This window comes from Leucoraja erinacea, unplaced genomic scaffold (assembly GCF_028641065.1).
Source record: "Leucoraja erinacea ecotype New England unplaced genomic scaffold, Leri_hhj_1 Leri_1579S, whole genome shotgun sequence".
NCBI classification, from domain to species: domain Eukaryota; kingdom Metazoa; phylum Chordata; class Chondrichthyes; order Rajiformes; family Rajidae; genus Leucoraja; species Leucoraja erinaceus.
The window spans coordinates 1-20,000 of NW_026575868.1; the positions used below are offsets into that span (position 1 = coordinate 1).

General features: G+C 57.1%; 1 protein-coding gene across 1 annotated transcript in view; it reads left to right on the forward strand.

The window, feature by feature from the left end:
* Nucleotides 1–738: 738 nt before the first annotated feature.
* The window catches only part of LOC129715984 (histone-lysine N-methyltransferase SETDB1-like), a gene marked incomplete at both ends in the record, with an annotated part of 27,468 nt that continues 8,206 nt past the window's right edge, over nucleotides 739–20,000 (forward strand). Inside the window, 9 exon segments of the mRNA XM_055665869.1 lie at nucleotides 739–862; nucleotides 2,426–2,743; nucleotides 4,228–4,331; nucleotides 6,956–7,082; nucleotides 7,706–7,819; nucleotides 7,821–7,836; nucleotides 9,248–9,403; nucleotides 10,658–11,269; nucleotides 17,903–18,019. Of these exon segments, the coding sequence (XP_055521844.1) occupies nucleotides 739–862; nucleotides 2,426–2,743; nucleotides 4,228–4,331; nucleotides 6,956–7,082; nucleotides 7,706–7,819; nucleotides 7,821–7,836; nucleotides 9,248–9,403; nucleotides 10,658–11,269; nucleotides 17,903–18,019 (1,688 nt within the window).

The window sequence follows — 20,000 nt, forward strand, 5'->3', positions numbered from 1 at the left end:
TGTCTCTCTCCATCTGTGTCTGTCTCTCTCTCTCTCTCTCATCTGGCCTGTGTGTCTCTCTCTCTCTGTGTCTCTGTCTCTCTGGTGGTGTTCTCATCCTCTCTGCTCGCTGTTGGGGGTGTCATCAGGTCGCTGCTTGGGTGTCTTCTCCATCTGTGTTCTCGCTCGCTCCTCATCTGTGTGTGTGTGTCTCTCTGTGTGTGTGTTTGTGTGTTTCTCTCTCTATTGTTGGTTGGTCTCTCCCTCTTCCCCCCACCCCGCCCTCCCCACTCTGCGCTCACACCCCATGTGTGTCCTAAACTCTACCCCCGTGCGCGCATTACCCCCCCCCCCCTCCCACCCCCCTACTTGGCCCCCCCACCCCCTCCCTCCACCCACGCCCAATCTCCACCACCCCCCCCCCCCACACACCCCCCCCCCCCCCCCCCCCCCCTGCTCTTTGTGCCCTCCGGTTGGTGTTCATCCATGTTGTGTTTGTCCCCGTCAACTCCCAAGCCCCACTTGGCGGTGATATTCGGCTGTGTGCTGGCATCATTAACTGATGTATCAGGTCACTGAAACGTCACGGGGTGAGGCACCGTTTTTTTTCGAGCGTCGGGACGTTTTTTTCTGTCGCCGCTGGATTTACGAAACGTACACAATCCGTTTGCCGACCCTGATACGAGGCCGGATAAAAATCTGCGGGTGGGACAGGCCCCTTGACTCCCACTGGCTCACTCCACCTTGCTACCTCACCAGCTGCGGGACGCCATGGCGGCCATGCGCAAGTCGGCCCGAGATGTCCAGAAGTTTGTGGAGGCGGTTTCCCGGAAGCCGGCGGCAACCCCGTCGGGGCTACTGCGTGCCGCAACCACTCAGCCAGGTCAGTCGGCGTTTTCCTCACCCCCGTGTTGCATTGCCGGCACTCCGAGGGCCTGAGCAGTGGATCGCCAGTTCGTCACCTAGAATTCAGAAGATTGAGGGGGGATCTTATAGAAACTTACACCTGGAGTATTGCGTACAGTTATGGTCTCCTAATCTGAAGAAGGACATTCTTCATAGCAAAAGGATTTGAGTATAGGAGCAGAGAGGTTCTACTGCAGTTGTACAGGGTCTTGGTGAGACCACACCTGGAGTATAGGAGCAGAGAGGTTCTACTACAGTTGTACAGGGTCTTGGTGAGACCACACCTGGAGTATAGGAGCAGGGAGGTTCTACTACAGTTGTACAGGGTCTTGGTGAGACCACACCTGGAGTATTGCGTACAGTTTTGGTCTCCTAATCTGAGGAAGGACATTCTTTATAGCAAAGGGATTTGAGTATAGGAGCAGGGAGGTTCTACTGCAGTTGTACAGGGTCTTGGTGAGACCACACCTGGAGTATTGTGTACAGTTTTGGTCTCCTAATCTGAGGAAGGACATTCTTCATAGCAAAAGGATTTGAGTCTAGGAGCAGGGAGGTTCTACTGCAGTTGTACAGGGTCTTGGTGAGACCACACCTGGAGTATTGCGTACAGTTTTGGTCTCCTAATCTGAGGAAGGACATTCTTGCCATAGAGGGAGTACAGAGAAGGTTCACCAGACTGATTCCTGGGATGTCAGGACTGTCATATGAAGAAAGACTGGATAGACTCGGTTTGTACTCGCTAGAATTTAGGAGATTGAGGGGGGATCTTATAGAAACTTACAAAATTCTTAAGGGGTTGGACAGGCTGGATGCAGGAAGATTGTTCCCGATGTTGGGGAAGTCCAGGACAAGGGGTCACAGTTTAAGGATAAGGGGGAAATCCTTTAAAACCGAGATGAGAAAAACTTTTTTTTTACACAGAGAGTGGTGAATCTGTGGAATTCTCTGCCACAGAAGGTAGTTGAGGCCACACAGTTCATTGGCTATATTTAAGAGGGAGTTAGATGTGGCCCTTGTGGCTAAAGGGATCAGGGGGTATGGAGAGAAGGCAGGGACAGGATACTGAGTTGGATGATCAGCCATGATCATATTGAATGGCGGTGCTGGTGCAGGCTCAAAGGGCCGAATGGCCTCTACTCCTGCACCTATTGTCTATGTTTCTAATGTGTGATTCTGATTCATTCTGTTTGTAGTTTGTCTTTTTGCACAAAGTCCACGAGCATTGTCACTTTGCATTTCACTCTCCTCCCCTCTCCTCCCCTCTCCCCCTCTCCTCCCCTCTCCTCCCCTCTCCTGCCCCTCTCCTCCCCTCTCCATCCCCTCTCCCGTCCCTCTCCCTCCCCCTCCCCAATCCCCTCTCCCTCCCAGGATTCCGCCAAAGTTAGTCAGCGCTGCCCGCGTTGGGAGCTCCGCGATTCATTCCTAATTGCTACTGTACGTCGTGGTGTTAATGGCGAGCGGAGCACCAAGGTAAATTCCTTGTATGTGCGTGCCTGCGTCAGAGTGCCCGGTGTGGTCTGACTGATCTCTGTCCCCCCAGCAGGCCCCGTGCTGACGGGCGTGTCGCGAGGCCCGGTGGCAGCGACCGACAAGAGCAAGCCCCCACCGGGCGGTGCCATCGTCTCCGTGCCCTCCTCGCCCACCAGCACCCTGTCCTCCACCTGCAGCCCCCGCGCCCGCCCCGCCCTCCAGCTGCAGCTGCAGCCGCCGCCCACGCCCGCTGCCCCCAGCGCGCTGGCCGCGCCCGTGGACGGCGAGGTGGTGAAGGACGGTGACCTCTACAACGGCATGCGCATCCTGGGCAAGAAACGCTCCAAGACCTGGCACAAGGGGGCGCTCATCGCCATCGTCACCACGGGTAAGGAAGGCTACTGTGTACAGTGGTGGCTGGGCAGGGCAGGGGAGGGTGGGGGGAGAGTGTTGGGTCAAATGGTGGCTGGGCAGGGCAGGGGAGGGTGTTTGCAGGGGCACACACACACACACTCGCTCGTGCTCACACACACCCACACACACACTCACTCACGCGCGCACACACTCATGCACACACACACTCATGCACACACACGCACACACATACACTCACGCACACACACCCGCATGCACAGACTCGCACACGCAAGCACACGACCGCACGCACACACACGCACACTCGCGTAAGCACATCCTCACACACACTCACGCACACACGCACACAGACACACGCACACACTAAAAGGAATTTCTTTAGCCAGAGGGTGGTGAATCTGTGGGATTCGTTGCCACACAGACGGCTGTGTGGAGGCCACATGGTCAGCGGATATTTTTCAGGCGGAGATAGATAGATAGATTCTCGATTAGTGCGGGTGTCAGGGGTTGTGGGGAGAAGGCAGGAGAATGGGGTTGGGGAGGGAGAGATAGATCAGCCACGATTGAACGGCGGAGTGGACTTGATGGGCCGAGTGGCCTAATTCTACTATCACCTACAAATGGGCGATCTCTGGTAAGGCAGAGATGCGTGCAAACTCCGCACAGGCAGTCGGGGCTGGAACCCGGGTCACTGACACTGCATTAGAAACATAGAAATTAGGTGCAGGAGTAGGCCATTCGGCCCTTCGAGCCTGCACCGCCCTTCAATATGATCATGGCTGCTCATCCGAACTCAGTATCCTGCACCTGCCTTCTCTCCATACCCCCTGCATTGGCTGTGAGGCAGGAACTCTACCGCTGGGGTGCAGGGTCGGGTCGGGGAAGGGAAGGGAAGGGCATGGCAGATAAAGTTGGGGCCGAATGGCCTCTACTCCTGCACCTAATTTCTATGTTTCTATGTGAGTGAGTGAGGAGTTGAAGAGGCTTTTGTTTGGGGAACATGGACGTGCAGTGAATGGAGGGATGTATTGTATTCAAATTTATTGTCATTGTCTCAATTTGAGACAACGAAATGAATTTCCCGTACAGGCAGTATCATTAAAAAAATCACAAAGAAATTATAAAAATAAATAATAAATAAATAATAAAACATATTAAAAATGAAATTGAAATTGAATTAAATTTTTTTAAAAAAGCACAAACAAAGAAAGTCCACAACACAACATAACATATATGGCATCAAGGTGAGGATGGCACCATAGTCCAGCCAGCCTCCCCTCCGTGTTCATCCGTGGTCGGGGCCTTCCGAGCACCCGCAGTGTCCTCGCGCCCCGGGTGGCCCGTCATGTTCAGGCCCTCACGCCTCCTGGTGGAATGTGGTTTGCCGTGCATGTGGACGTCTATGGCAAGGAGGGGGTGGGGGGGCCCGAAGGGCGGTGTCTGTTGACCCAACCGACCGTTTGTGACCTCACCTTGTGCTTTTTCCAAACTCTTTAGAACCTCCCAGGCCCTGGCCGACAAGTACCAAGGTGAAGTCCTCGACAGACAAGGGCAAGAGCCTGCTCTCGGGCAACCACGTGGCCTATGGACCATCACCCCAGGCTGAGCGGAACCTGTGAATGGCGGCTAGCAGGGGGTGGGGTCTCACAAAGGACCGGATGGGACTACAGTTAGAACCTCTGGCTCCTACGCTGGCGTCGGTTAATGCGAGAGACCCGCCCCACGCCAATAACAAGAGGCGGGCGGTGAGTACGAGGTGATGGTAGGTCGCCGCAGTGTCGTTGGGTGGCGAGCTGGTAACATGCCCGACAGAGATCAAATGACGTGCAGGAGTGAGGCCCTTCGGCCCTTCCAGCCTTCTCAGCACTGCCCGTCACAGCCGGACTCTGCAGCGCCACCACACTCAGGAACAAATTCTTCCCCCCTCTGTTGCGTCGTTGGAGTGGTTCACCTAAATTCATAGGTGATAGTTTGGGGCAAGTTGGGCGAGAATTCGGCCATTATACCAGTCTGAGCAATGCGGGTAGAGCTGTGGCTGCACATCTCGGCGCCAGAGACCCGGGATCCCTCCCCGTCCTCCACTGCATTTCTGGGTGGGAGCCCTGCACGTTCCCTCAACCCCGTGGCCTGTGGAATTCCTGCTGGGCGCTCTGGTTTTCCTCTCCCCACTCCAAAGGACGGGTTTGTGGGTCTATTTCCCGCCCCCCCCACCCCGTAGACACCCTCTGTAGGATAACTCAAGATGGGGTAACTATTTTGTGTGGCTGGCTGTGTTAGGAGTGAATGAGAGAGTGGGGTAACTAGTGTGTGTGTGGATGGGCGATCGATCGCTGGTCGGCACGGACTCGGTGGGGCCGAAGGGCCTCGTTCCGCGCTTTTACCTAGACAACAGGTGCAGGAGTAGAGGCCATTCGGCCCTTCGAGCCTGCACCAGCACCGCCATTCAATATGATCATGGCTGATCATCCAACTCAGTATCCCATCCCTGCCTTCTCTCCATACCCCCTGATCCCTTTAGCCACAAGGGCCACATCTAACTCCCTCTTAAATATATCAATGCCTATGGCCCTCTGACTCTGACAACATTGAACACTAGAACAGGCTTGACGGGCTGAATGGCCCACCACTGCTTCTGCAAGGACATTATTGCCATAGAGGGAGTGCAGAGACGGTTCACCAGACTGATTCCTGGGATGTCAGTTTTGGTCTCCTAATCTGAGGAAAGACATTCTTGACGTAGAGGATTTGAGTCTAGGAGCAGGGAGTTTCTACTGCAGTTGTACAGGGTCTTGGTGAGACCACACCTGGAGTATTGCGTACAGTTTTGGAATCTCCAGATCTGAGGAAGGTACATTATTTCCATAGAGAGGGAGTGCAGAGACGGGTTTTCCCAGACTGATTCCTGGGATGTCCAGGACTGTCTTATGAAAAAGAGACTGGATAGACTTGGTTTATATAACTCTCTAGAATTTAGGAGATTGAGAGGGGATCTTATAAAAACTTACAACATTCTTAAGGGGTTGGACAGGCTAGATGCAGGAAGATTGTTCCCGATGTTAGGGAAGTCCAGGACAAGTGGTCACAGCTTAAGGATAAAGGGGAAATCCTTTAAACCGAGATGAGAAGAACTTTTTTTCACACAGAGAGTGGTGAATCTCTGGAACTCTCTGCCACAGAGGGTAGTTGAGGCCACACAGTTCATTGGCTATATTTAAGAGGGAGTTAGATGTGGCCCTTGTGGCTAAAGGGATCAGGGGGTATGGAGAGAAGGCAGGTACGGGATACTGAGTTGGATGATCAGCCATGATCATATTGAATGGCGAATGGTGCAGGCTCGAAGGGCTGAATGGCCTCTACTCCTGCACGCAATACTCCAGGTGTGGTAAACATGTACAGTCTTTCCCGCTGACTGTTGGCACGCAACACAAACCTTTCACTGTACCTCGACATACCTGTCAATAAATTCCGTGCCGACCAGCCATCGATTGCCCCGTCCACACACACACTAGTTATCCCACTCTCTCTCATCCACTCCCTACACACTGGGGGGGGGGGGTTGGGGGGAAACCGGAGCGCCCGGAGGAAACCCACGCGGGTCACGGGGAGGGAACATGCAAACTCCACGCAGATAGACAGCACCCTACACCAGGATGGTACGCGGGACTCTAACGAGGTCTTTTCCCTCTCTCCCCCTCTCCTCTCTCCCCCTCCTCTCTCTCTCCCCCTCTCCCTCCTCTCTCCCCCCTCTCTCCCCCTCTCTCCCCCGCCCTCTTCTCCCTCTCTCTCTCTCTCCCTCTCTCCCCCCTCCCTCTCTCCTCTCTCCCCCCTCTCTCCCCCCTCTCTCCCCCTCTCTCCCCCTCTCTCCCCTCTCTCTCTTCTCTCTCCCTCTCCCTCTCCCCCCTCCTCTCCCCCTCTCCCCCTCTCTCCCTCTCCCCCTCTCTCCCTCTCTCTCTCTCCCTCCCTCTCTCTCTCCCCTCTCTCTCTCTCCTCTCTCTCTCTCTTCTCTCTCTCTCTCTTCCTCTCTCCCTCTCTCCCTCTCTCCCTCTCTCCCTCCCCCTCTCTCCCTCTCTCCCTCTCTCTCCCTCTCTCCCTCTCTCCTCTCTCCTCTCTCTCTCTCCCTCTCTCTCTCTCTCCCCCCCCCTCTCTCTCCCTCTCCCCTCTCTCCCTCTCTCCCTCTCTCTCCCTCTCCCTCCCCCCCCCCCCCCCCCCCCCCGTCCCACTGCAGGATGACAAGCGATGCGAGTGGATCTACCGTGGGTCCACCCGCCTGGAGCCCATGTTCAATCTGAAGATGACCACGGCCTTCCGCCAGGGCAGCCAGAGTGGTCCGCAGCGGACCCGGCCTAATGTGGGTGAGTCTGTCCCCCATGCTCCGAGACCCAATGTCAGTTTACCGCAATGGCAGCCGAGCGGGCAGTGCAGCTGCCTCACAGTGTCAGAGACCCGTGTTCAACTCCCCGGCCCCCCCCCGTGCACTGCGTCTGTCTGTGTGGCGTTTGCCAAGTTCTCTCCCACCGTGGGCTTCCCTCCGGGCGCTCCGGTTTTCTCCCCCCCAACTTCCCGTGGGAGAACGTGCAAACTCCGCGCAGGCAGTGCCCGCGGTCAGGATGGAACCCGGGTCTCGGCGACTCTGCCCGCTGCACTGCGCCACACCGTGTGTCACCAGCAGGAGGTGCTGCCAACTGGGGTGTGGGGGGGGGAGGGGAGGGGTGGAGTGAGTGGGGGGGGAGGAGAGAGAGGGGTGTGGTGGTGAAGGGAGGGGTGGAGGGAGTGAATGAGGGGGAGATGGAGAGGGTGGGGGAGGGGCTTGATGATGAGGGGAGGGGGGGGAGGGGCTTGAGTGAGGGTGGGGGAGGGGCTTGAGTGTGGGTGGGGGGAGAAGGGGGAAACGGGAGTCGCGCCCGTTGTTTACAGAGCTGCCTGTCCTCCATGTCCTGTCCTCCCTGTCCTGTCCTCTCTCTCTCTCTCTCTCTAGGTGCTGTACGTACGAAGGGGCCGGTGGTGCAGTACACCCAGGACCTGACCACCACCCCCCCCCTCACCACAGCAGCCCCCACCCCAGGCCCACAGCCCTCAACCCCACCCCTGCCCGACCGACAAGCTGGAGTAAGTCCACACTCGCACACCTTACAGCAGCACCGTCGGGACATTCGGCCCATCTAGTCTACCCCTCCCCTCCCCCCCCCCCCTTCCCCATCCTCTCCCTCCCCCCCCCTCTCTCCCTCTTTATCTCTCTCCCACCCGTTCTCCCTCATCCCCTCTCTTTCCCTCTCTCCCACTCTCCCTTCCACTCCCTCCCTCCCCCTCTCTCTCCCCCTTTCTCTCTTCCCCCCCCCCCCCCCCCCCTCCCCTCCCCCCCCCTCCTCCCCCTCCCCCCCCTCTCCTCCCTCTCCCTCCCCTCCCCCCCCTCTCCTCCCTCATCCTCTCTCCCCTCTCCCCCCTCCCTCTCTCCCCTCCTCCTCCCCTCCTCCTCCCTCCCTCCCCCCTCCCTCCCTCCCCCGCCCCCGCTCCTCCCTCCGCCCTCCTCCTCCCCCCTCCTCCCCCCCCCGCCCTCTCCTCCCTCATCCTCCCCTCCCTCTCCCCCCCTCCCTCTCCTCCCCTCCCCTCCCCCCCTCCCCGCCCTCCCTCCCTCCCTCCCCTCCCCCCCCCCCCCCTCTTCCCCCCCCATCTCCCCTCCCCCGCCCTCTCCTCCCTCATCCTCCCCGCCCTCTCCTCCCCCATCTCATCTCATGTTCATCTTAAAGGAGTAGAATTAGGCCGTGAGAGTGTGAGTATGTGAGTGTGAGAGTGAGAGAATAAGTGAGAATGTGTGAGTAAGCATGAGTGTGAGTAAGAGTGAGTGAGCGAGTGTGAGTGTGAATGAGTCAGTGAGTGTGCGTGCGTGTGTGCGTGTAAGTGAGTGTGTGTGTGTGAGTGCGAGATTGTGTGTGTGCGTGCGTGTACGTGTGTGAGTGAGTGAGTGCGAGAGTGAGTGTGTGTGCGTGAGTGTGCACGTGTGAGTGCGTGTACGTGTGTGTGAGTGAGAGTGAGTCAGTGAGTGTGTGTGCGAGTGTGTGTGTGTGTGCGCGTGTATGTGTGTGAGTGAGCGTGTGTGTGTGTGTGCGCGCGTGTGTGCGTGCGTGCATGTACGTGAGTGTGCGTGTACGTGTGTGAGAGTGAGTGTGTGCATGTACGTGTGTGAGTGAGTGTGCGAGAGTGTGTGTGCGCGTGTGCATGTACGTGAGTGAGAGTGAGTGTGTGTGCGCGTGTACGTGTGAGTGAGTGTGTGTGAGTGAGTGTGCGAGAGTGTGTGTGTGCGTGTGCATGTACGTGAGTGAGAGTGAGTGTGTGTGTGTGCGCGTGTACGTGTGAGTGAGTGTGTGTGAGTGAGTGTACGAGAGTGTGTGTGTGCGTGTGCACGTGAGTGAGAGTGAGTGTGTGTGTGCGCGTGTACGTGTGAGTGAGAGTGAGTGTGTGTGTGCCCACCGTGCTCTAACCCACACTGTGCCCGCTCTCTCCCCCCCCCCACTGTGTCCAGCACTGCGGGCATCTTGGCCCAGGCCAGGAAGCAGGTGGCCAAGAAGAGCACGTCCAACCGGCAGTCGGGGGGGCGAGGGGCCGAGCCGACCGGTGACCCCGACTCACCGTCCACCAGCGAACCGCCCGGCAAACCGGCCCCCAACCTGCCCGCCAGGTACTGCACGTGTGGGGGGGGGGGGTGTAGAGGGGGGGGTTGTGGGAGGGGGGAAGGTTGTGGGAGGAGAGGGGGGGGCTGTGGGGTTTGTAGAGAGTGGGGGTTGTGGGAGGGGGGGTTTTTGTTTGGGAGGTAGAGGGGGGGGGAGGGGTGGGATTGGGGGGGTCATTAGAGAGGGGAGGGGGAGGGGGGGCAGGGAGGGGGGGGATTGTGGGAGGAAGGGGGGGGGGGGGGGGAGAGAGGGGGAGGGGCAGGGAGGGGGGGGGTGTGGGAGGAGAGGAGGGGGAGGGGCAGAGGAGGGGGGGTTTGTGGGAGGATAGGACACGGGGTCTGAACTTAGGAGGAGGGGGAGATAATCAGACAACAGGTGCAGGAGTTGAGGCCATTCAGCCCTTCGAGCCAGCACCACCATTCAATGTGATCATGGCTGATCATCCCCAATCAGTACCCCCGTTATTGAAACATAAGATTATTAAGGGTTTGGACACGCTAGAAAGGGGGTACTGATTGGGGACGATCAGCCACGATCACAGTGAATGGCGGTGCTGGCTCGAGGGGCCGAATGGCCTACTCCTGCACCTATTGTCTATTGTCTAATGTGTCTAATTCACTGGATGTTTTCAAGAGTGAGTTCGATTCAGCTCTTGGGGCTAACGGAATCAAGGGATATGGGGAGGTGGCAGGAACGGGGTACTGATTGGGGATGATTGGACATGATCACAGTGAACGGTGGTGCTGGCTCGAGGGGCTGAATGGCCTACTCCTGCACCGGTTGTCTATTGTCTACGATGATATTGAATGGGGCTGGTTCGAGGGGCCGAATGGCCTCTACTCCTGCACCTATTGTCTATTGTCTATGATGATATTGAATGGTGGTGCTGTCTGGAGGGGCTGAATGGCCTACTCCTGCACCTAGTTTCCTGTTGTCTATTGTCTATGATGCTATTGAATGGCGGTGCTGCATTGAGGGGCCGAATGGCCTCTACTCCTGCACCTGTTGTCTATTGTCTATGATGATATTGAATGGCGGTGCTGTTTGGAGGGGCTGAATGGCCTCCTCCTGCACCTATTGTCTATGATGATATTGAATGGCGGTGCTGCATTGAGTGGCCGAATGGCCTCCTGCACCTGTTGTCTATTGTCTATGATGCTATTGAATGGTGGTGCTGGCTCGAGGGGCTGAATGGCCTTGTGCACGTGTTGCCTCTGTTACTAACGTGTGCGTGTGTGTGCGTGCGTGTGTTTCCCGGGCAGGTTGGTGCCGTTGCCGTTGGCGAGCGTGGAGCGAGTGGAGCCGGATGCGGGCAAGATGGGCGAGGAGCGAATGCCGATGGACCTGCCGTACCGGGCGCCGACCGACAAGCTGTTCTACCTGCCGCACACGTGCGGTCCGGGCTGCGTGGTACGTGCCGCGTCCGCCTACCGCGGGCAGCACCGCGGCCGCAACCCGCTGCTGGCCCCCCTGCTGTACGACTTCCGCCGCATGACCGCCCGGCGCAAGGTGAACCGCAAGATGTCCTTCCACGTGGTGTACAAGGGCCCGTGCGGCCTGGCCCTGCGCAACATGGAGGAGGCCGAACGCTACCTGGCCCAGACCGCCGCCGACTTCCTCTACCTGGAGATGTTCTGCTTCGACCCCTACGTGCTGGTCGACCGCAAGTTCCAGCCCCAGCGCCCCTTCTACTTCATCCACGACATCACCAGCGGGCGCGAGGACGTGGCCCTCTCCTGCGTCAACGAGATCGACGCCACCCCACCCCCGCACGTGGCCTACAGCAAGGAGCGCATCCCCGGAGAGGGGGTCTACATTAATACCCACACCGACTTCCTGGTGGGATGCGAGTGCACAGACGGCTGCAAGGACAGGTGTGGCAACCCGCGCACTCCCACTCCTTGAATCTTGAATCTCCCCCTCCCCACTCCCACTCCCTCCTCCATGACTCTCCCCCTCCCCACTCTCACTAGACCCCCTCCCCACTGCCTGGTGGCTACAACTGCACAACGGCTGCAAGGACAGGTGTGGCAACCCGCGCCCTCCCCACTCTCACTCCAACTCCTTGAATCTCCCCCTCCCCACTCCCCCTCCCTCCTCCCTGACTCTGACTCTCCCCCTCCTCACTCTCACAGACCCCCCCCCTCCCCACTCCCCCACTACCTGGTGGGCTACACTGCACAGACGGCTGCAAGGACAGGTGTGGCAACCCGGGCACTCCCCACTCTCACTCCCTCCTCCCTGACTCTCCCCCTCCCCATTCCCACTCCCTCCTCCATGACTCTCCCCCTCCCCACTCGTCACTAGACCCCCCCCCCACTCCCCACTCCCCCCCCCACTACCTGGTGGGATGCGAGTGCACAGACGGCTGCAAGGACAGGTGTGGCAACCCGGGCCACTCCCCACTCTCCCTCCCTCTCCTTGAATCTCCCCCTCCCCATTCCCCACTCCCCTCCTCCCTGACTCTCCCACCCCCCCATAGACCCCCTCCCCACTCCCACTCCCTCCCCCCTGACTCTCCCACCCCTCCCCACCCACTCACTAGACCCCAATCCCCACTCCCCCCACTACCTGGTGGGATGCGAGTGCACAGACCGGCTGCAGGACAGGTGTGGCAACCACCTGGCACTCCCCACTCTCACCTCTCCTCCCTCCTCCCTGACTCTCCCCCTCCCCACTCCCCCACCTCCCTGACTCTCCCACCCCTCCCCTCACTAGACCCCCACCCCACTCCCCACTACCTGGTGGGATGCGAGTGAACAGACGGCTGCAAGGACAGGTGTGGCAACCCGGGCCCTCCCCACTCTCACCTCCCACTCCTTGAATCTCCCCCTCCCATTCCCCCTTCCTCCTCCCTGACTCTCCCACCCCACCCCTCACTAGACCCCCTCCCCCACTCTCCCCTCCCACTCCCCCCCCTTCCCCCTGAATCTCCCCCCCCCACACTCCCACCCTCACTCCTCTCCTCCCATCTACCTGGTGAGCTACAACTGTACCGACAGCTGCAAGGACAGGTGTGGCAACCCGGGCACTCCCCACTCCCACTCCCTCCTCCCTGACTCTCCCCCTCCCCACTACCCCACTACCTGGTGGATGCGAGTGCACAGACGGCTGCAAGGACAGGTGTGGCCAACCCGGGCACTCCCCATTCCCCACTCCCTCCTCCCTGATCTCCCCCTCCCCACTCCCACTCCTCCTCCTCCCCCCCCACTCCCCACTCCCACCCCTCACTCCCCACTCCCCCACTACCTGGTGGCTACAACTGCAAGGACGGGTGTGGCAACCCGGGCCACTCCCCACTCTCACTCCCTCCTCCCTGAATCTCCCCCTCCCCACTCCCACCTCCTCCTCCATGACACTCTCCCACCCCACCCCTCACTAGACCCCCCCTCCCCACTCCCCCACTACCTGGTGGGATGCGAGTGAACAGACGTCTGCAAGGACAGGTGTGGCAACCCGGCCCTACACTCCCCACTTCCACTCCCACTCCTTGAATCTCCCCTCCCCACTCCCCACTCCCACTCCTTGAATCTTCTCCCCCTCCCCACTCCCACTCCCACTCCTTGAATCTCCCCCTCTCCCCACTGCCACCCTCCCACTCCTTGAATCTCCCCCTCCCCACTCCCACTCACCCCCCACCCCCCTCCCCACTCCCCCACTACCTGTGGGCTACAACTGCACAGACGGCTGCAAGGACAGGTGTTGCAACCCGCGCCCTTCCCCACTCTCACTCCCACTCCTTGAATCTCTCCCCTCTCCCACTCCCACTCCCCCTCCCCCCTGACTCTCCCACCCCCTCTCCCCTCACCTAGACCCCCTCCCCCACTCCCCCACTACCTGGTGGGCTACAACTGCACAGACGGCTGCAAGGACAGGTTGTGGCACCCGGGCCCTCCCCACTCTCACTCCCACTCCCTGAATCTCCCCCTCCCCACTCCCACTCACCCCCCCCACCCCACTCCCACACTAACACCTCCTCTAGACAGGTTGACCCACTCCCCCTCCCCCCCCCCCCCCCCCCGACTCTCCCCACACCCCCCCCCCACTAGACCCACTCCCACTCCTTGAATCTCCCACTCCTTGAATCTCCCCCTCCCCACTCCCACTCCCACTGTCCCCCCCCTGACTCTCCCCCACCCCCCCCCCCCCCCCCCCCCCACACTACCCCCCTCCCCCACTCCCCCACTACCTGGTGGGGAAGGAAACTACAACTGCACCCTGCTGCAAGGACAGGTGTGGCAACCCTGGCCCCTCCCCCACTCCCACTTCCTCCCCCCTCCCCCCCCCCCCCCCCCCCCCCCCCCATCTCCCCCCACTCACCCCCCTGACACCCGGGCACTCCCCACTCTCACTCCTTGAATCTCCCCCCCCCCCTCTCACTCCCACCTCCTTGACCTCTCCCCCCCCCCCCCCCCCCCCCCCCCCCCCCCCCACTCCCACCCCTCACTCTCCCCCCTCCCCACTACCTGTGGGGGCTACAACTGCAAGGACAGGTGTGGCAACCCGGGCACTCCCCACTCCCCACTCCCTCCCCCCCTGAATCTCCCCCCCCCCCCCACTCCCACCCCTCACTCACTCTCCTCCCACTCCCCCACTACCTGGTGGGCTACAACTGCAAGGACAGGTGTGGCAACCCAGGCCCCCCTCCCCACCCACTCCCTCCCCCCCTGAATCTCCCCCCCCCCCCCCTCCTCACCCCCCCACTACTGGTGGGCTATAACTGCAAGGACAGGTGTGGCAACCCTGGCACTCCCACCCACTCCCTCCCCCCCTGAATCTCCCCCCTCCCCCACTCCTCACTAGACCCCCCCCCCCCTCCTCACCCCCCCCCCTACTGGTGGGCTACAACTGCAAGGACAGGTGTGGCAACCCGGGCACTCCCCACTCCCACCCCATACTCTCCCCCACTCCCCCACTACCTGGTGGGCTACAACTGCAAGGACAGGTTGTGGCAACCCGGGCCCTCCCCACCCACTCCCTTTACCCCTGAATCTTCCCCCCCCCCACTCCCACCCCTCACTCTCCCCATTCCCCCACTACCTGGTGGGCTACAACTGCAAGGACAGGTGTGTGGGCAACCCGGGCACTCCCCACTCCCACTCCCTCCCCCCCTGAATCTCCCCCCCCCCCCATCCCCCACCTCACTTCCCCACTACTGGTGGGCTACAACTGCAAGGACAGGTGTGGCAACCCGGGCACTCCCCTCTCTCTCCCCTCTCTCCTCCCCCTCACCCCCACTCTCCCACCCCTCACTCTCCCCACTCCCCCACTACCTGGTGGGCTACAACTGCAAGGACAGGTGTGGCAACCCGGGCACTCCCCACTCCCCCACTACTGGTGGGCTACAACTGCAAGGACAGGTGTGGCAACCCGGGCACTCCCCACTCCCACTCCCTCCCCCCTGAATCTCCCCCCCTCGGTGGGCCGAAGGGCCTGTTTCCGTGCCCTATCACGATTACATTCCAATGTAAAAAACAAAAGTACTTGTGCTATAACTCCAGGGTAAGGCACTCAACCAAGACAACTAAGCCCAACGTCAAAGAACTATCTTCTTCCTTCCTCTTTTGTGTGGCGTGCACAGCCTAAAGTTGTCGGACAACTTGTTCTATTTGATCTTCCGTTTTGTGCACGTCGAGTCGATTGCATTAGTCGAAACAGGGCGGACCAGGCAAAGGTTGCAATCTCCCACCCCAGAGAACTATCTAAACTGGTTCTACCAACTTGCGCTAAGGAAGTCTTCCTCCTGTGTGCGTAGGATAGTGTTAGTGCGCGGGGATCGATGGTCGGCACGGACTCGGTGGGCCGAAGGGCCTGTTTCCGCGCTGTATCTCTAAACTAAAGTAAAATTAACTCGTAGGTAGACAAAACGCCGGAGAAACTCAGCGGGTTCAGTTTTGGCCTCCCAATCTGAGGAAAGACATTCTTGCCGTAGAGGATTTGAGTATAGGAGCAGGGAGGTTCTACTGCAGTTGTACAGGGTCTTGGTGAGACCACACCTGGAGTATTGCGTACAGTTTTGGCCTCCCAATCTGAGGAAAGACATTCTTGCCATAGAGGATTTGAGTATAGAAACATAGAAACATAGAAATTAGGTGCAGGAGTAGGGCATTCGGCCCTTCGAGCCTGCACCGCCATTCAATATGATCATGGCTGATCATCCAACTCAGTATCCCGTACCTGCCTTCTTTCCATACCCTCTGATCCCCTTAGCCACAAGGGCCACATCTAACTCCTCTTAAATATAGCCAATGAACTGGCCTCAACTACCCTCTGTGGCAGAGTTCCAGAGATTCACCACTCTCTGGCATCTCATCTCAGTTTTAAAGGATTTCCCCTTTATCCTTAAGCTGTGATCCCTTGTCCTGGACTTCCCCAACATCGGGAGCAATCTTCCTGCATCTAGCCTGTAATGTAGGTAAGGGGGAAATCCTTTAAAACCGAGATGAGAAGAACTTTTTCTCACACAGAGAGTGGTGAATCTCTGGAACTCTCTGCCACAGAAGGTAGTCAGGCCACACAGTTCAGGCTATATTTAAGAGTGGAAGATGTAGCCCTTTGGCTAAAGGGATCAGGGGGTATGGAGAGAAGGCAGGTTTTTTCACACAGAGAGAGTGATCAGCCATGATTATACTGAATGGCGAATGGTGCAGGCTCGAAGGGCCGAATGGCCTCTACTCCTGCACCTAATTTCTATGTTTCTATGTAAGAGGGAGTTAGATGTGGCCCTTGTGGCTAAGGGGATCAGGGGGTATGGAGAGAAGGCAGGGATGGGATACTGAGTTGGATGATCAGCCATGATCATATTGAATGGAGAATGGTGCAGGCTCAAAGGGGCCGAATGGCCTCTACTCCTGCACCTATTGTCTATCAGATTCAGATTCAGATTCAATTTAATTGTCATTGTCAGTGTACAGTACAGAGACAACGAAATGCATTATATGTTTCTATCTATGGGACCCAGGGACCCTGCAGTTGTACGGGGTCTTGGTGAGACCACACCTGGAGTATTGCGTACAGTTTTGGACTTAAGGAAATAGGTAACGTTTCGGGCCGAAACCCGGAAGGGTTTCGGCCCGAAACGTTGCCTATTTCCTTCGCTCCACACAGATGCTGCTGCACCCGCCGAGTTCCTCCAGCACTTTTGTCCACCTTCGATTCTCCAGCATCTGCAGTTCCTTCTCAAACTCAAACTGGTAACGCACCAATATCAACCTCGCAGAGAAAGCACACACAGACCGCATGTTATACATTTCCTCTCTGAACTCCACTCTACCTTGCAGCCTCCCAGATAGTCCTTAAACCAGGAGTGTGTGTGTGTGTCATCTACTTCCCCCCTTCCCCACACCTGGAGTATTGTGTGCAGTTTTGGCCTGTTGGCCTTCATAGAAACATAGAAACATAGACATAGAAATTAGGTGCAGGAGTAGAGGCCATTCGGCCCTTCGAGCCTGCACCATTCGCCATTCAATATGATCATGGCTGATCATCCAACTCAGTATCCTGTACCTGCCTTCTCTCCATACCCCCTGATCCCTTTAGCCACAAGGGCCACCTCTAACTCCCTCTTAAATATAGCCAATGAACTGTGTGGCCCTCAACTACCCTCTGTGGCAGAGAGTTCCAGAGATTCACCACTCTCTGTGTGAAAAGTTCTTCTCATCTCGGTTTTAAAGGATTTCCCCTTTATCCTTAAGCTGTGACCCCTTGTCCTGGACTTCCCTAACATCGGGAACAATGTTCCTGCATCTAGCCTGTCCAACCCCTTAAGAATTTTGTAAGTTTCTATAAGATCCCCTCTCAATCTTCTAAATTCTAGAGAGTATAAACCAAGTCTATCCAGTCTTTCTTCATAAGACAGTCCTGACATCCCAGGAATCAGTCTGGTGAACCTTCTCTGCACTCCCTCTATGGCAAGGATGTCTTTCCTCAGATTAGGAGACCAAAACTGTACGCAATACTCCAGGTGTGGTCTCACCAAGACCCTGTACAACTGCAGTAGAACCTCCCTGCTCCTATACTCAAATCCTTTTGCAATGAAGAATGTCTTTCCTCAGATTAGGAGACCAAAACTGTACGCAATACTCCAGGTGTGGTCTCACCAAGACCCTGTACAACTGCAGTAGAACCTCCCTGCTCCTATACTCAAATCCTTTTGCAATGAAGAATGTCTTTCCTCAGATTAGGAGACCAAAACTGTACGCAATACTCCAGGTGTGGTCTCACCAAGACCCTGTACAACCGCAGTAGAACCTCCCTGCTCCTATACTCAAATCCTTTTGCTATGAAAGCTAACATACCATTCGCTTTCTTCACTGCCTGCTGCACCTGCATGCCTACCTTCAATGACTGGTGTACCATGACACCCAGGTCTCGCTGCATCTCCCCCTTTTTGTAAGTTCCTATAAGTTTCTATAAGTTCTATAAGTTTCATGACAAGATAAGTTGAGTCTAGGAGCAAAGAGGTCCTTCTGCAGTCCGATCTGTGACGGTTGTGTCTCCTCCCGCAGGTCGAAATGCGCCTGCCTGCAGCTGACCACACAAGCAACGGCCTGCAACCCAGGAGGGCAGCTCAGCTCCAGTGCTGGCTACCTGAACAAACGCCTGGATGAGTGCTTGCCCACAGGGTGAGTGACGGGGGGGGGTGTGAAATAGGTCGGAAGGAGGAGGGGGGGGGAGAGAGAGGAAACGGGGGAGGGGGGGGTAGTGGTGGACAGGATGTGGACAATGAGTCAGATTGGAGGGGGGGGCAGGGGGTGTGAAGTTTGTCGAGGGGGGGGGAGAGAGGCCTTCATGACAAGAGGAGTTGAGTCTAGGAGCAAAGAGGTCCTTCTGTAGAACGGGATCTGGGTGGTCCTTGTACATCAGTCTATGAAAGTAAGCATGCAGGTACAGCAGGCAGTGAAGAAAGCCAATGGCCTGTTGGCCTTTATAACAAGAGGAGTTGAGTACAGGAGCAAAGAGGTCCTTCTGCAGTTGTACAGGGCCCTGGTGAGACCACACCTGGAGTATTGTGTACAGTTTTGTTGGCCTTCATAACAAGAGGAGTTGAGTACAGGAGCAAATAGGTCCTTCTGCAGTTGTACAGGGCCCTGGTGAGACCACACCTGGAGTATTGTGTGCAGTTTTGGCCTTCATAACAAGAGGAGTTGAGTCTAGGAGCAAAGAGGTCCTTCTGCAGTTGTACAGGGCCCTAGTGAGACCACACCTGGAGTATTGTGTGCAGTTTTGTGTCACATACTATCTAAATGACGTCAAGTTGGGGAAAGGGGAAGTACAACGGGATCTGGGTGGTCCTTGTACATCAGTCTATGAAAGTAAGCATGCAGGTACAGCAGGCAGTGAAGAAAGCCAATGGCATGTTGGCCTTTATAACAAGAGGAGTTGAGTACAGGAGCAAAGAGGTCCTTCTGCAGTTGTACAGGGCCCTGGTGAGACCACACCTGGAGTATTGTGTGCAGTTTTGGCCTGTTGGCCTTCATAACAAGAGGAGTTGAGTACAGGAGCAAAGAGGTCCTTCTGCAGTTGTACAGGGCCCTGGTGAGACCACACCTGGAGTATTGTGTGCAGTTTTGGCCTGTTGGCTTTCATAACAAGAGGAGTTGAGTACAGGAGCAAAGAGGTCCTTCTGCAGTTGTACAGGGCCCTAGTGAGACCACACCTGGAGTATTGTGTGCAGTTTTGGCCCTGTTGGCCTTCATAGCAAGAGGAGTTGAGTCTAGGAGCAAAGAGGTCCTTCTGCAGTTGTACAGAGCCCTAGTGAGACCACACCTGGAGTATTGTGTGCAGTTTTGTGTCACATACTATCTAAATGGCCTCAAGTTGGGGAAAGGGGAAGTACAACGGGATCTGGGTGGTCCTTGTACATCAGTCTATGAAAGTAAGCATGCAGGTACAGCAGGCAGTGAAGAAAGCCAATGGCATGTTGGCCTTTATAACAAGAGGAATCGAATATAGGAGCAAAGAGGTCCTTCTGCAGTTGTACAGAGCCCTAGTGAGACCACACCTGGAGTATTGTGTGCAGTTTTGGTCCCCTAATTTGAGGAAGGACATTCTTGCTATTGAGGGAGCCCAGCGTAGGTTCACCATGTTAATTCCCGGGATGGCGGGACTGTCATATGCTGAGAGAATGGAGCGGCTGTGGGCTTGTACACTCTGTGGAGTTTAGAAGGATGAGAGGGAATGTTATGGGAATGTTATAGAAACATATAAGACTGGTAAGGGTTTGGACAAGCTAGAGGCAGGAAACATGTTCCCGATGTTGGGGGAGTCCAGAACCAGGGGCCACACACACACACACACACACACACACACACACACACACACACGTACATGCACGCACACACACACACACACACACACACACACACACACACACACACACACACACACACACCACACACACACACACACACACACACACACACACACACACACACACACACACTAAGAATAAGGGTAAGCCATTTAGAACGGAGACGAGGAAACACTTTTTTCTCACAGAGAGTGGTGAGTCTGTGGAATTCTCTGCCTCAGAGGGCGGTGGAGGCGGTTCTCTTGGCTGCTTTCAAGAGAGAGGTTAGATAGGACTGCCACAGAGGGTAGTTT